The sequence below is a fragment of the Labrus mixtus genome, chromosome 19 (genome assembly GCF_963584025.1).
Source record: "Labrus mixtus chromosome 19, fLabMix1.1, whole genome shotgun sequence".
Taxonomy (NCBI): domain Eukaryota; kingdom Metazoa; phylum Chordata; class Actinopteri; order Labriformes; family Labridae; genus Labrus; species Labrus mixtus.
In genome coordinates, this window is record NC_083630.1 from 4,238,832 (window position 1) to 4,254,008 (window position 15,177).

General features: G+C 43.6%; 1 protein-coding gene across 5 annotated transcripts in view; it reads left to right on the forward strand.

Moving 5' to 3' along the window:
- LOC132994061 (partitioning defective 3 homolog) overlaps nucleotides 1-15,177 on the forward strand; it is a 378,183-nt gene that overhangs the window by 188,426 nt on the left and 174,580 nt on the right. For all 5 annotated transcript variants that reach the window (XM_061064159.1, XM_061064160.1, XM_061064158.1 and 2 more), the window contains exons 9-12: nucleotides 2,150-2,374; nucleotides 2,637-2,824; nucleotides 10,624-10,763; nucleotides 11,327-11,455. In XM_061064159.1, the coding sequence (XP_060920142.1) occupies nucleotides 2,150-2,374; nucleotides 2,637-2,824; nucleotides 10,624-10,763; nucleotides 11,327-11,455 (682 nt within the window). The remainder of the gene's footprint in view (nucleotides 1-2,149; nucleotides 2,375-2,636; nucleotides 2,825-10,623; nucleotides 10,764-11,326; nucleotides 11,456-15,177) is intronic.

Genomic DNA, 15,177 nt, shown 5'->3' on the forward strand with positions numbered 1-15,177 from the left:
AGGCTTACAATGAGCTATAAAGTATTATCTACCATTGTGTGTGTGTGTGTGTGTGTGTGTGTGTGTGTGTGTGTCAGGCTGAGGAATATTACATTGCTTCTCCTCTCTGCTGGATCCTGGAGGCAGTGTACGGTGGTCTGCTTTGCTCTCCCTCTCTTATCATCTGCTGCTCTGCAGGAAGAAATAGCCCCACTTCCTGTTAAAGAAAGGTCCAACCTACAGTCGGACTGGATTTTAAAAATGACTGGGCTTAGAGCCACCACGCTGAATGTTTGGCAGGAATCAAGTTAGTAAGTCTTCTGCACTAAGATGTAGAGTCAGATTTTGTACTTTTGCTTTTCTTCGACAGCTCTATCGCTGTCAAAAATGTGTTGAAAGGGGAAAAACGAGCCTGAGCTTGTTTAAGCAACATTTTCCAAAGATAAGAGAAGCTCGTCGTCAGCATGTAAAATCTCCAGACTATCACGGTTACCTCACCGTGTTATGTTAATATCTTCACCAGGCTGTGAACGAAGCCACCAAGGTTTTTAAGAATCTTTTTTTTTTCCCCCCTCTTTGTGCAAAAGATGCTATTGTCATTAGTAAACATCCCGATCCCCTTCCAAGCCCCTTCTACTGTGAAAGAAGCTTACAAACCAAATCCACCAGGGAGTGATGTTTTGTAGCGTTCTGCACTTCCCCTCCCCTGCCAAACACACACTCCTCAGCAGCATTCGAACGCATATGATGTTTGTGATTCTGCATGAAAATTAGGTGAAGGAGCTCAACTTTCCTCCACTGTCTCCCCCCCCCCCCCCCCCCCCACACACACACACACACTTTCATCTCTTTCTTCCCCGCCCTTGATTGTGCTTCATGCAGAGTGACAATTTAAAGTGATAGTTAATCTCTTTGGATTGTTTTGCATGGGTAAATATTTTGAGGCGCTTAATCTAACTGAATGTAATGATGCATTGATGGGCTGATTTATTATTCAATCAGGCCCGCGTGGAGCCTGATTACTGGAGTGATGGCACTGTATATGTGCAGGTGGGAGCATTTGCGTACAATCAAGTACACACACACACACACACACACAAACACACACACGCACACATTTAGTAGTTGCCCCTCAGTGTGCACATGTGAATGACTTCTGCAAAATTACCATAGAGAATAAAGATGGGAGGGACCAAATCTCCTGCAGAAGTGGCTTGATACGGCATGCACACCTCGCCGCTGTGACACGGCCTCGAGTCAAGCGGTGTCTGTTGTGGTGTGAGCAGCTTAGCGGCTGTCATGTGGATAGAATCAGTATGGCGTTACTGGCATGGTGATGCGGCTCCGGAAAACAGGAGGTGGGATTGTTGGAATCCAAACATCCTCCACGCCTCGGGCCCCCTTATGCTGCAGCATTGCTTGCTCCTGGCCAGTCCATCTATATGCTAAGTGCCACCAGCAACCAGACTAAACAATTCCTGTATCAGGGAATGATGTCGAGCTCTTGTCTCGGCTTATTTGGCCCCAAAACTCGGCTTGTGTGTGTGTTTTGGCTTCTTTTTAAAAAAAAATAATAATTCTGTGTGCAAGGAATGAAATGTGTGTCTGCTTACTTTGGAAGCTCATTGCCTGGAAAGTTTCCTTATTGCATGATTCATCAATTCTGCTGATTGTTGAATCAAGTCATGTCCATTTATTTCTAACCACACACACACACACACACACACACACACACACACACACACACACACACACACACACACACACACACACACACACACACACACACACACACACACACACACTGACTATTAAACTGTAGGGAGACTGAGATTATTCTCTTACAGTATATGTCCCTGAAAATGCACAACATATAATATTTCCTAACTGACCCACACGTCTTATCTCCGTCCTGCCTTGATGCTGGTAATTATAGATAATGTAATTTCTGTCCTTAGCATTACATGCTGAGCAGCCCTGCGATTAGCAATGCTAGCCTCAGCTCTCCCTATCTTCCCTTCAACATATAGCAGCACACAGCCTTTCTTATCCCGCTGCATCTGTCGAGCTATGATAGCACACTATTGTCCTCGTGTCTCTTATCATGTTAGAAACTAATTCATTTCCGTCTGCACGACCTCGCCTCTCATTTTCTCCGTATCACCTACAGAGCGCAGAACATTTTCAAGCAGGCGATGCGCGGCCGGCTCATCCTCTTCCACGTGGTCCCGGCCTCCATGAAGAGGCAGTATGAGCTGCTGGCCCAGAACGAGCTCAGCCCGCCTCAGTCCAACAGAGTCCGCTTCAGCACGGACTCCCAGCAGGTGGGGGACCGGTGCAGTATGGCCGGGTCACGGACGTCCAGATCTGGAGCACAACCAGGCCTAAACCACAAGTAGGGTTTTTGATCATGTTTGGGTTTCTGTTGTGTTACTCTATAGGGAACATGTGATCCATAAACCCTGAGAAGCTGTTACCGATTATTAAGTTATTGACCAAGTCTGTTTTCGTAAACTTTGGTTACCATTAGGTTGTCCTAAATATTTAAAGTTTTGCCTCTGAATCCTGATGAAAACCATCACTTTGTGTTGATGGTCTATTCTTCTTAGAAATAAGAAGAAAGAAGTTGAACTGATGCCTTTGTCTTGCTCTGTTAGCCATCAGGGACCTCTAGCAGGAAGCACCCCAGAGCCGAGCCGGCGGTACACCACGTTCCCCCACACCATGGTCACCAGGACCGCGTCTGCCCCCTCCCCCTCCCTGCAGCGCAGGGTGAGCACAAACCCGTCCAACAGCTCCTACCTGAAGAACAAAGGCCGCAGATTCAACATCGAGCTCAAGAAAGGTAAAAAATCAACACGACCAAACACATAATGTACGCTTTTTCTTTGAGTGAGGGATTAAAGTTCATGAAAAACTTCAGGAGAAGTCAAGAACAGTCACACAAAGGCAGCAGAACTTCCAGCCGACTGTCAGTGCTCTTTCACTCTGAAGACAGAAACAATGCTTTCCATTAAAGGTCACATATTATACTAAATCCCCTTCACCATGTTCCTCTAACTCTAATATGTGTCTCTAGTCTGTCTACAAACCCCCCAATTATAAGAAAAGTCCATCCTCTCCGTCTTTAACCTGCTCCACTTTTCAGAAAATGTGTGCTCAAACAGGCTGTTTGGAGATTTTCCCTTCATGACATCACAAAGGGCAGTAACCCCTCCCCCAGGTGGGTGTCACTCCCACAGCTAGGTGTTTGTTCTGCCCTCTGAGTCTGCCTTCTCACCATAAACAATAGGACATGGAGAGAGAATGACCGAGTACACCCAAGCCCTTCCAGAGAGGGGGCGTGGTCAGACACAGCTCATTTACATATTTAAAGGTAAAGACACAGAAACAGCCTGTTCTGAGAAGGGCTGAAATAGAGGGGTTTATAGACATGATCAAATACAGGATCAGATTGGATTTAGAACAAGAAACTTCACACACATATGTCACCTTTAAAACATCAAAGTGTATACCAGTTCTGTTTTGCAGACCTACAGATCCTCTTACCAGACAGATCCAGCAGCATTCTGCTTTAAACCACTCCTTAAACCACCAACAGTTGTATTGTTTTGATAATTTAGCAGCTCCTGTGTCAACCACAAAGTAGTTCATCCTTCAGGAAGGGAGTGAGCAGATGCTAATAACACCTGTCTTTCTCTGTCTTTTTATTCCGGCCTCTGTCAGCCGAGTTTTGCTCTGTCGACAAGAGGACAAAAATGATTTATCAGCCTTTAATCGTTCAGGAAATACTGAAAAACAGAAAAATCTCGGCAGCCGAATGGTTACTGCCTCATATCCACAAAGTTGGTGGTGCAGTTGTAGCCGGCGGCCTTTATGTCCCCACATACCCAACAACTTTCTCCTCCTGATTCATATCTGCTTCTTCACCTTCAATCAATCTCAAAGTGGTCAAACTAATCACATTTTAAAAAGTTCTCTGAGTGCCTTTGGAGCGTCTTAGCAGAGTTAGACTGCTTCCAGTTGAGGTTTGATTGTTTGCTGACTTGGACAGGCCTTTAATTCTGGGTCTGCTGTATATCCTAGCCAACCACTGTGGTCAGTTTCCTGCCATACTCATTTTCATCACTTTAATATCTTCATATGATTTGAAGAATAGTTGGTTGTGAAACAAACCAGTGTGGAGGGTACTTGCCTTTCTCCCTCTCTCTCTCTCTCTCTCTCTCTCTCTCTCTTTTTTTTTTTTTTTGCTGCATGTCGGGAGCAGATGTTCGGTTGAAAGCTGGCACAGAGGCCGGAGCAGTGAGCTTCAGGGAAATGTGCAGCGAGTGAGGGCAGCAGTGCAGGCTAAATGCAACGCGCTCAGGGGAAATGCAGTGACAAGCTGCTTTAATATGTTTGGCGTAGTTCCCCCAAAGCTGCCAGCAGACCTACAGAGTTCATATTCAACTTTTGGCAGCAGTGAAATTTGATTTTTCTTAGTTCATAATTCAATAAAAGTTTGACTTTCTTCTGCGCACAAGCCTTTCATTTTAAAAAAGCTCACTGTGGAGACGTTGGTGGAGCCTCAGAGAGAGAATGATGCCAGGAGTTTGGTTTATTTTGAATGGCCACATTACCTCATGGTCTATTTATAACCCAGGAATAATCTGGACTTCTGCGTTTTCATGTTATTTAAAAATGATTATTCTGATTAAACAACTTCACTAAAATCATCAATAAAGCTTCATTACCTCATATTGCTCTTAATGACTCCATGAGGATACTACTATTAAAGCCTATATGGACTAAGAGAATATTTTGTAATGCAGGAGATACCAATCAGGGGGCGGCTGTGGCTCAGTTGGTAGAGTTGGTCGTCTCTCAACACGAAGATTGGGGGTTCAATCCCCAGATGCAGCTACATGTCTGATGTGTGCTTGGGCGAGACACTTAACCCCAAGGTGCTCAGGCTGCTTCGGTGTGTGTGAATGTGTAGGTGTGACATGCAGTGTAAAAGCACTTTGAGTAGTCAAAAAACTAACTAGTTAAAATAACTTTAACAAGCTCAAGTCCTTTTACCATTTAGCATCCCTCTGGAGACACTGGTACAGATTTTGTTTGTTTTTACCTGTTTTCTGACGGACTCCTGACTCTGTTGATTATCACACATCACACATTCAATGAAATTGTTACTCACATAAAATTGTCCGCTGTTGCAACAGATGAAATTATGTTCAAGTCTGGTCTGTGCGAGAGTAGTTTCAATATATTTAAAATATAGGAAGTCAAGAAGGTGTAGCATTTGGAGGATGCAACATAGCAGCAGTAAACCTGAAACAGTGTTTGTAAAGAAAAGAGACACAATTGATGTCTTGATGTATGAATTTATTTAATATTCATTTAGAGGCTTTGATCTTTTTAGATCTTTTAGAAAAAGCCAAAATGCATCATGATGCTAACGTTGTGCATTTCACAGTTACAAGGTTGTCGCTTAATAAACACGACACTGATAGCACAACTCTGTACTGACATCTTTTCCTCTTATCAGGGGGTACTTAGCTGGAAAAAAGAAGAAGAGAGGGGCACGGTAATGAAAAAAGCTTTTTGGCTGCTGCTCTAATTCAACTCTCCAGAGAGTGATTTTTTTCCCAAATAACATAAATGGCGTCTTATATTTGTGCTCATTATTTAATGAGCTTATCAGAATAAATAACATCATACTCCTGAGCTTTAGGCCTCTAAAAGGAGTCCCTTCATTATCCAAATGTTGTTGGTTTGGAAACTTATTCATAAAGTTAAGAGAGTCTAGAGAAAATGTCCGTCTGTATCCATGGACACACCATCAGCCTTTATGACTGATAATGTACTTTCAGAAGAGCCTCAGCAGTTTGCTTGTAATTGTTGCGACTGGGCCTGAGTGGCTCTGAGTTTCTGAGTGGCGGGGAGCAGATCTTGCATGGCAAATTAACAAGAGTGCCTTAATCAAATACTGCAGTCGAAAAAAGGACATACGCACCCCATTAAGTCATTGTAATGTGCCTCAGCCTCTCCTCATGTTTGCTGTTTAATTGGCTTATCGGAGCCAGGATTCCAACTAATCCAGGAAGGGATACAATTACTCTTATCCTGGTCTTCTATTACCCCAAAATAAAGACGTCAGTGGTTAATTACTGCAGGCCTATTAGAGATGCATTCTGCTAATTGCCTGATTGGAGTCCGTTAACGACAAGATCTTACAATGGGCAGGAGTTTGATTCTGCTCATTAGGCTGCAGGGAGGCCAGGGGAGAGGAGACGGACTGGCGTGGGGGGGGGGGGGGCAAAGAAATGGATGTTGAGGATTTAGAAGGGGCCACCAGAACGCACAGACTCTGAAGCTGTAAGATACACGGACAGTGTCATCAGTCATGTCATGATCAACTGAACTTCACACTGGCCATCCGTACCGTGCCCAAGCACGCTTCAACGCTAAAGTCCAGTTCGTTTGACCAGTGTGACCTCTCCGTATCGTGCTCAGGCACGGTACACTCAGTCGCATGTCTATTTTATTTTTTTATTTATTTTATTGCTGTGTCTGATCAAACGGCTTAAAATAAACTGTAAAGTCAGTAAAGTAGCTGTCATGCTCTCTGTGTTTTTCTCTGATGTGCAGACGTGGACTCGACTGCGCGTCTCTTTTTCTCTCTCTCTCTCTCTCTCTCTCTCGTCCGCCTGTTTGTAAACTGAGCACGCTTCATAATAACAAAAAGCGTGCATGTGTTGTATTAAGACGTTATGTACAAGAGGTAATCGTGCTTTTAGGCACGGATAGTCCTGTGTAGTGTGAATGGCGCAGCGGGGGGGCAATCGTGCTTGGGTACAGCACGGTACGGATGGCCAGTGTGACCGCGCCCTAAGTCTCGAACAAGACTCTTCTCGTCTGTTGCCCCCCGGTGGTGGAATGAACTTCCAAACTCCATTCGATCTGCAGATTCCCTTTGCACCTTTAAGGAAAAACTAAAGACACCAGCTCTTTCATGAATACCTACCACCTGAAAGATATTGATGATGATGAAAGTGATGATGATGATGATGATGATGAATATAACCAGTACGATATTTAGGATGGTTTTGATGCTGATTAGAACTCTCAACAACAGATGTCGATTTTTTGCTCTGCCATTGGTCACTTCCTGTCAGCTCCTGTGAGTTGGACTTGTAGCTGTTAGTTTGCACTTCCTGACGTTGTTTCCTCCTCTCTCTCTCTCCTTGCATGTGTTGTACTTACGCTCTGATGTCCGTCACTTTGGATAAAAGTGTCTGCTGAATACATTCTCGGATTGTAGAATAGTAGAATAACTTTGCTAGAAATGTGGGATTATTCAAACCTGCCTTCTGTTGCTGTTCTATCTTTAAAGTTTCATGTTTTTTTTTTTTTTTTTTTTTAGAAATCGGGCCGAGTAGGGAGCTGATTGCGATGCATGTAACCTTCTATTAAAAGTTTGTCTTTCATGAAGACAAACTCTGCTGATTTAACATTCAACATGAGCCACGGCAGCTATTCCTGCCTGCTTAGTTATCATGTTGCATTGATGGAGAGATCATAGCGCATCATTATCCTCAACAGCTCAACTTTTTCACTTTATAAGCAACCTCTTTATCACCTTCCCACATGTTTGTTTGTGTGCAGAAGCGACCAGGAGAAAGTTGCCATCCACGCTCTTCTCTCTCTCTCTCGCTCGCTCTCTCGCTCGCGCTCTCTCTCTCTCTCTCTTTGTGTTTCTTGTTCATCAACACCATCACTGTCAGCGCTGCGACAGTTCGACAGACTGTTAGAGAGACATACTGGGTAAAAAAGTAGGTCACGATAAACCATCAGAGGTGCTGACAGCTCTGTGAAATGAGCAGCTACTTTTTGACATGAATACTAATCACTGCTGTTGCCATCCCAAAGCCTCCACTGAAACCGCACAACGCGACTTTCTCACTTGGCTGCTTGAAACGCCGGCGGCTAGGTTATGCATGGTGGAATATAATATCTCTCTGAACTCTGTTTTAATGACTCATCCATTGGCATTTTGCAGCAGGGCCTATTGAATGTTTAAATATTCTCTAAAAAAAGAAAAAGAATTCATTTGATTTGGCTCGTTCCCCAGCTGACATTTGAAACCACTTCTTGCTTTTATTTGACAAATTCAGTTCTGGTCAGCAGGAAAGGTCAGGCCTCAGCTCCTCTTATTTATTCGTTATTGTGTTTGCCTACTTCCTCCAGACCTTCGATTCATATGCATTTGATGAACCTGAAAGGTCAGACTTAAGATCCAAAGCAAATGGCTTTGCACAGCCGGTATCTGAGAAAAACAGATTCAGCTGTTGAATTTAGTCTCACCACTCTCACTGCATTTTCAAAAGGCAGGAGCTGCGTACCAATAAGGTCTATAAGTACACTAGACTGTTATACAAATACTTGTCAACAATGCACTCTGCTATAGTGCATCTGACCTGCAAGCACTTTTGGCTGTTTGACCCACAATCCTCGGGGTTGTGGGGAGGATGAGGAAAGTGAATTGTACATCAACATTTAAACTATGGTCTAAACTGACTACAGTCTGGATACATGATACTAAAGATGGCACCTCTCTGGTCAAATAAGGCGCTTGCTTTGCCTGGGGTATAGCCGACAAGTTTGCAGCTTTCACTTTTTTTCTTGATGATGCCTTGTCCTTGTCTTCATAGGTCTACTAATATTTAGCTGAGATACTGAGATACCATGAATGGCCACTGAGCAAAATGTGTAGCAACAGGACCAACGGGGTATCCACATCTTTATAACACATCAAAAAATGTCAGGCCATGCATGCACAAGAGGGTCCAAGTTCCAAAATGTACTAAAACTATTGATACATCATAAAGAAACATTTACTGAACACATCAAGCTAACTGCTCCGTACTTTATGCAAACGTCAAACGATCTTTATATAGCTTGGACCCAGTCAGGGTTTGAACACCACCTCCTGACCTGGCCGATGTTTCAAAGAGTCAGAACATGTTTGTTGTTGTTGTTTAAACATCTGGTACATGGTGCATGGAGGATTTAGAAACCAGCTGTTTGGTGCTCTACATTTTAAGATGCTATTGGGCTGCATGTTGAAGCCTTCTGCGATCCATAATCATTCACTTCTCTCGGATTATTCTGGTCCATAACCGGTCTTTAATCCGACCACGAGTCGCGAGAGTGGCTCTGCAGTCCACGTGCACGTATCATAAACACTCAATTTTGGTTTATGGCCCTGGTGCTATATTAAGAGTTAGGGGCATTTTTTTTCTTTTTAACTTCCTTAAAGTCTTGAGTGAGACACACCCTGATGGCTCAGGATGGAAGTAAGTATGATTGTATTCACCACAGGAGGTTCAGACGATGGTGGAAAACCATCATTTGATCCCTGCACGGTGGTTTCTCATGATCCAGCTGCACGTAGATTCATGAAAAGGATCTCTCAGTGATGGTTTCAGGAGTCTGGCTGATTTTTTGACACACTTTTTTCTAATTTACATTGGAAGTAAAATGTAAAAAGAAACCAAACATCCATCCATCATCAATACCGCTTTTCCCGTTTGGAGTCACGGGGGGCTGGAGCCGATCCAGGCTGTCATCGGACGAGAGGCGGAGTTACACCCTGGAGTGGTCCAGTCACACTCACATTCACACCTATTGGCAATTTAGAATCACCAGTTAACCTAAGAAGCATGTCTTTAGACTGTGGGAGGAAGCCGGAGTACCCGGTCCAGTGACTCCACACTGAAAGGCTCCTGTCCAACGGGGATTCAAACCAGGAACCTTCTCGCTGTGAGACAAGGGAGGCAGCATTAGCTCAGTCTGTAAGGGGCTTGGGTTGGGAGCCGGAGGGTCACTGGTTCAAGTCCCGTTGCAGAGCAAAATATGGAAGTTGGTCTGGTAGCTGGAGAGGTGCCAGGGTACAGCTGAGGTACTGCCCTTGAGCAAGGCACCAAACCCCCAACAGCTCTGCCACGCTCCCTCTGCAGCAGCCCTACTCTGACATCTCTCCATTAATACATGTCCACAGGTCCTGTTGTGCATGTGTGTGAGAAGCATGTCTCTCAATATCAGAGTGTAAACATGAATTTCCCCTCAGGGATTAATAAAGTATGTAAAAAAAACAAAAAACAAACAGCACTAACCACTACACCACCTAGCAGCCCAATAAACACAATATGTTCTTTAAAATGCAATAAGAGCTAAATGAATCCCACAAAAATGTGTGTGTTTTTGTAAATTTTCCTACAAATGAAAGCAAGCAAACTACTGTTACTATATTTACTTGGAGAAACAAATCGTCTGTTGTTGATGTTTATGAGCTCTTATGGAGGGGCTACAACAATTTACCAAACATACAGTAAACACATGCACATTATTTATGTCACCTTCAGCGCTCTAAAGCTTCAGTAAGGCCATAAATCAGTGAAATCACTGTAATATTTCTGTGGTGGAACAAGGTGAGAGCATGTTGGCTGACAATCAATCTACTCGACTTGCTTTGCTGGTAAACCAAAGGAAGCCTCCCTGAACTGGAGGACTCTGAGGACTGGAGGATAGATGTTTCAATCTTTACAAAGCAGGACATAACATTTATTGTATTGAATGTGTTTATTTCCATGTTTCCAGGTCCAGAAGGTCTTGGGTTCAGCATCACATCCAGAGACGTCCCCATTGGTGGCAGTGCTCCAATCTATGTTAAAAACATCCTTCCCCGAGGCGCCGCCATCCAAGATGGCCGATTAAAAGCTGGAGATCAGCTGCTTGAGGTGAGGCTGCACTTTCTGACAACCTCTGACTATTAACCAGAGTTCAGCCAGTGTGTTCAGGGAGTTTTTTATGTTGTCACACAGATTAATTACTCTTTGGATGATCTGGTTTTTGTTTCAAAATTCAATCTCACAGAGCTTTTGTTGAAATGTTTCAAACGCTCTGCGTTCCCTTTGGCGACGACAATTCTGCTCCAGCTTTGAATGGCTGGGGGAAAGTGGTTGGAAGGCACAATATTTTGATTAAACTTCAATCAGAGTGACGTGCAAATCAGCGAGTGCTCACTTTAGGGGGAAATAACCCGTGTTTAAATCCAGCTCCAACTGGCTCCCAGAGTAATCTGCATAAAGGTTATATGGAGGCCACAGAGCTCCCCTCACTGAAGTCAGAGAGCCCTTTGATTTGAGTTTTGCCGCTGAGTGGGTGAAAATCTTTTCATCTGCGTGTATTTCATCCCAGTGCTTATGATTCTCTTTATGTGTGTGTGTGTGTGTGTGTGTGTGTGTGTGTGTGTGTGTGTGTGTGTGTGTGTGTGTGTGTGTGCGTGTGTGTGTGCGTGCAGGTTAGTGGAGTGGATCTGAACGGTAGGAGCCAGGAAGAGGTTGTGGCCCTGCTCAGAGCAACACCCATGGGTGGGACTGTGAAACTGTCGGTGGTTCGCCAAGAGGACGCCATGCTGCCCCGAGAAGTGGTCAGTACCCAGCCACTGGCTGACCTTTTAAACTACTTTAACTTCTACATCCCACTCAGAAAAAGTACGACTTTAACATTTGATTGGAACAATGTAGAATGACTGCGTTCTCGAGTGAGCTCCGTGATACGGGAGAAGAATTGTACTTTGTTATTCAAACTTATTTTTCCCCTTTAACACATTTCATTGAGTTTTGAAAAAACTTTTTTTTCTTTTTTGGATCTGTGGTATTTTCTTATTTTCTTAATATAATACAAAGTAAGAGTAAGAGACTCTTAAAGCAGTTGTTTCAGGAGTGATTCACTTGATCAAATGAGTCTAATTTGTTACAGCACTCAATGATCTGACTTTATGAATACGATAATATGGTATAATTGGTAATGTTATTTTTATACCTTTCATTGTTGTTGCACTCATGTACCTCTAACTTCAGCTAGTTTAGTTTAAGTTTGTCTAACTTTCCATCAGGCTCTCCCTTTTACATTCTTTTTTCTGATGTGTGATTGTGATCGTGTTGTGTTGGCGAGGGCCAGGTGAAAACTAAACAAAGTTCTAGGGATCGAATCTGGAAATCTACTGCTGAGTAAAAAAGGTCGATGTTCAGGTAAACTCGCTTATTCATAACGAGGCCTTTCAAATTAAAACGACAGCTTAAAGAAGATATCCTATATTCATTCCGAAACGGGAAGTTACTTTTACACTGTGTGGTTGAGACATGCTTCACACACATAGGCTGAAATACACACACACACGCTCAAACAGGATCCTGTGGACACACACTAATGGAGGGGTGTCAGAGCGAGGGGGCTGCACATAAAAGAGCGCCTGAGCAGAAAAAAAAAAACTGTCTATATCAGTAAGAAAATGCAATTAAAGAGCAACGTTTGCTCACAACAAAATATAGTAAACCACAGACTTTAGATTCATTATCAAAGAGGAGTTCCTCTCCATATGTATCAGTAAATCCTTTACATGAAATAAGAGAGCATCAAGGCTGCTCGCCTCTAAAATATTTATGGATGAGCTTCTACAAAACAACATCTACTGAAAATCTGCATGATAAGTATGGCACATTTTGATTTAATCTTGACACATAAGAGCCCTTAAGTTTCAGGTTGAACCTGTTTTGTTACACAGCTCACCTTACACACACAATCAGAGGTCTGGACAAGAGCAGAAAACACTCTCACATCCAGCGAATTCACAATTTCATACACACATTCAATCAAAAGTAATTGATCTGCACAAGCAGGCACAGTCAGAGCCTTGTATACAGGCACTTAGAAACAGAGTCTGCTGACTCACACACACTCACACATACTGAGGCACCCTCAGGTGCTCTATGTGAGCACGCACAAATACTCCACAGCTTTAGACATATTCACACAAACACTTGAACAGAGGCTCTCGTACACGCTCAAAGCCTACATACAGGGTGACTTTGGCTGTCGTGCAACAGATGGCGAGGCTACTGCCCTCTTCCAGCCCCCGCTCAGTCGCCGTGACAGCAGGCTCTGGGTGTCACAGCACCTTGGCTGTCCAGGAGCCCCCGATGCCAGCCGCACTCCTACCCTCAACACTCAGCCTGGCACCGGGCTGTTAACCCTGCCGTACAGGCTGTTCAACCTGTGGAGTAATGGCCCCTCTGAGACACTTTTTTACTCTCCTAATGTGCCGTTTCTTTACAGCCAGAAACGCACCAGCCTCAGACTTTTACTCCACTGTAATCGTTCTATTTTAAATGTAGTATTCAAAAAGTAGCAAATTGGCTCATCTACCATTCCTACTTGTAGTGGAGGAGTCGTAAATGTACATTTTTCAAGCTTGCTTAAACATGACATCGGTATGCAAGCAACCTAAAGTGGCTTAAGATGAGGATATATGCTGCAGTTGTCATCAAATCTTTGACCTCTGAGCTGCTCAAAAGTCTCTCTAAACACTAACAGGAGAGATACTTCAACCTTCTCTGCTGAATGATGCTGCAGGGGTGCTGAAAAATGCACGGCTTCCCCCCTGGGCTATCGACTTATGAGTGGTGTGGTGTGAGAGTTTGATGGCTACGCTCTCTCCTAGCTCCTCATGACGTGCGATTAGAAAAAGCCGATCATGAAAACACTGTTTTTAAATCTCTCTGTTTCTCTCTTTTTGGTCTCAATTTCTTCATGCTGAGAGAGACTGCTGGTTAATATTTCACAGCTCTGTGCAGCCGATTAGCATTTTGCTACTCCCTCCTTTACTTTATTTTTCTTGTTCTCTCACACAACTTCACACTTCCCAGCAGTGATTTCACAAATCTCAATAATCCTCACAAGTATGTTCATAAAAATCAGATATGGAGGACGCGGCTCTGCTGATGGCAGTTATTGCAAATAAAGCGCGGAGGAAAAGCATCGTCGGTAATTGCCTTTGCTGTCACACACTCTGGATGGGTGACTGAGTGTGTGTGCGTCATGAACTCTAGTGCCAACACTTACATAAGCACACACACACATATGGATGAGTGTTAATGTGCCGTCATTCATGTGATTCCCTCAATGACAATGCAATGAGGTTTCAGAATGTAGCGTGAGTGACATGCTGGAGAACTGCAGGCGTCTGTCAAAGAAGTGTAGCCTTTCACACGCACACACACTCAGTGGCAGGAGATCCAACCTCACAGATGAAAATAGAAGAGCCGTTTATTTGTCTGGTTGACATTTGCCAGCTGATGTTTAATGTCAGTGCTGAAAATCCCTCCACGTCTCCTTTTGTTTGGATGTTTTATTGTGTGCCAGGCGAGCTGCACGCGCCCCGGAGGAATTAATTTACCCTCCCAGCATGTTTGCGCTGCGTCTTTAATTACCACGGTCGGGGTGTATTTTGACATGCTTTCAGTAGCAATAGCAGTAGCTCTCAATAGCTCTCAATAAATATGTTCTTGCTGGGAAGAGAAAAGGTTAAATGGCTATAGAGCAAAGTGGGGCGTTGCCTCTGCGATTTACCCCGTCTGTCTCTTTCTACTCCAAGGATATCAATAGACATTTTCAGACAGATACATTATGTTGTATCAGAGAGGTAGAGCAGCTTTAACCTTTACCAAACACTGGACTCATCACTAATAAGCCTGCCCTTTCATGTCTCTTTTCCTCTCCTAAACTCCCACCATCCATACGATGTTAAAAACATTCCTTATAGAGGGAATTTGTACTCTTTGCTTCTCTGTTGGGTTTGGAAGAATGAACCCTGTGACCTTCAGATTTTAAGATAAGTGCATTTAAAAGATGAGAGGAGCATCAAGCAGAGATGAAGAGAGCTTGATTCACACAAAGATTACACAGCTTTTGGGCTCGCTAAATCTGTGCAAATGAGTCCAAAAAGACACAGTCTTATTCACTAAGCGAACACAAAGGGTTAAAAGTCCCCCTAACTGCGCTGCAGAGCAAACAGCGACTCTGTGCAGCGCTGCTGTTTGCATATTCTCAGATGAGACATTATGCAGTCATTTGGTGTAAATGGCCCCTTTCTATGCAAATCGGCATCATTTCAAAAAGCGTCTATTTCACAGCACAGTCACAACCACTGACAGCTAAAAATGACCGTCTGTTGAGAGTCGTCAGTTTTAGTTTGACATTACCTAGGGGTTAAATCAGGCCGGGTAGTGTTTAGCTCAAGACTTCATCCACAACTTTGGAGAAGGTCTAGAGGTGTTATGCATGACAAGGATACAAGTGTTGTTTTTTTTA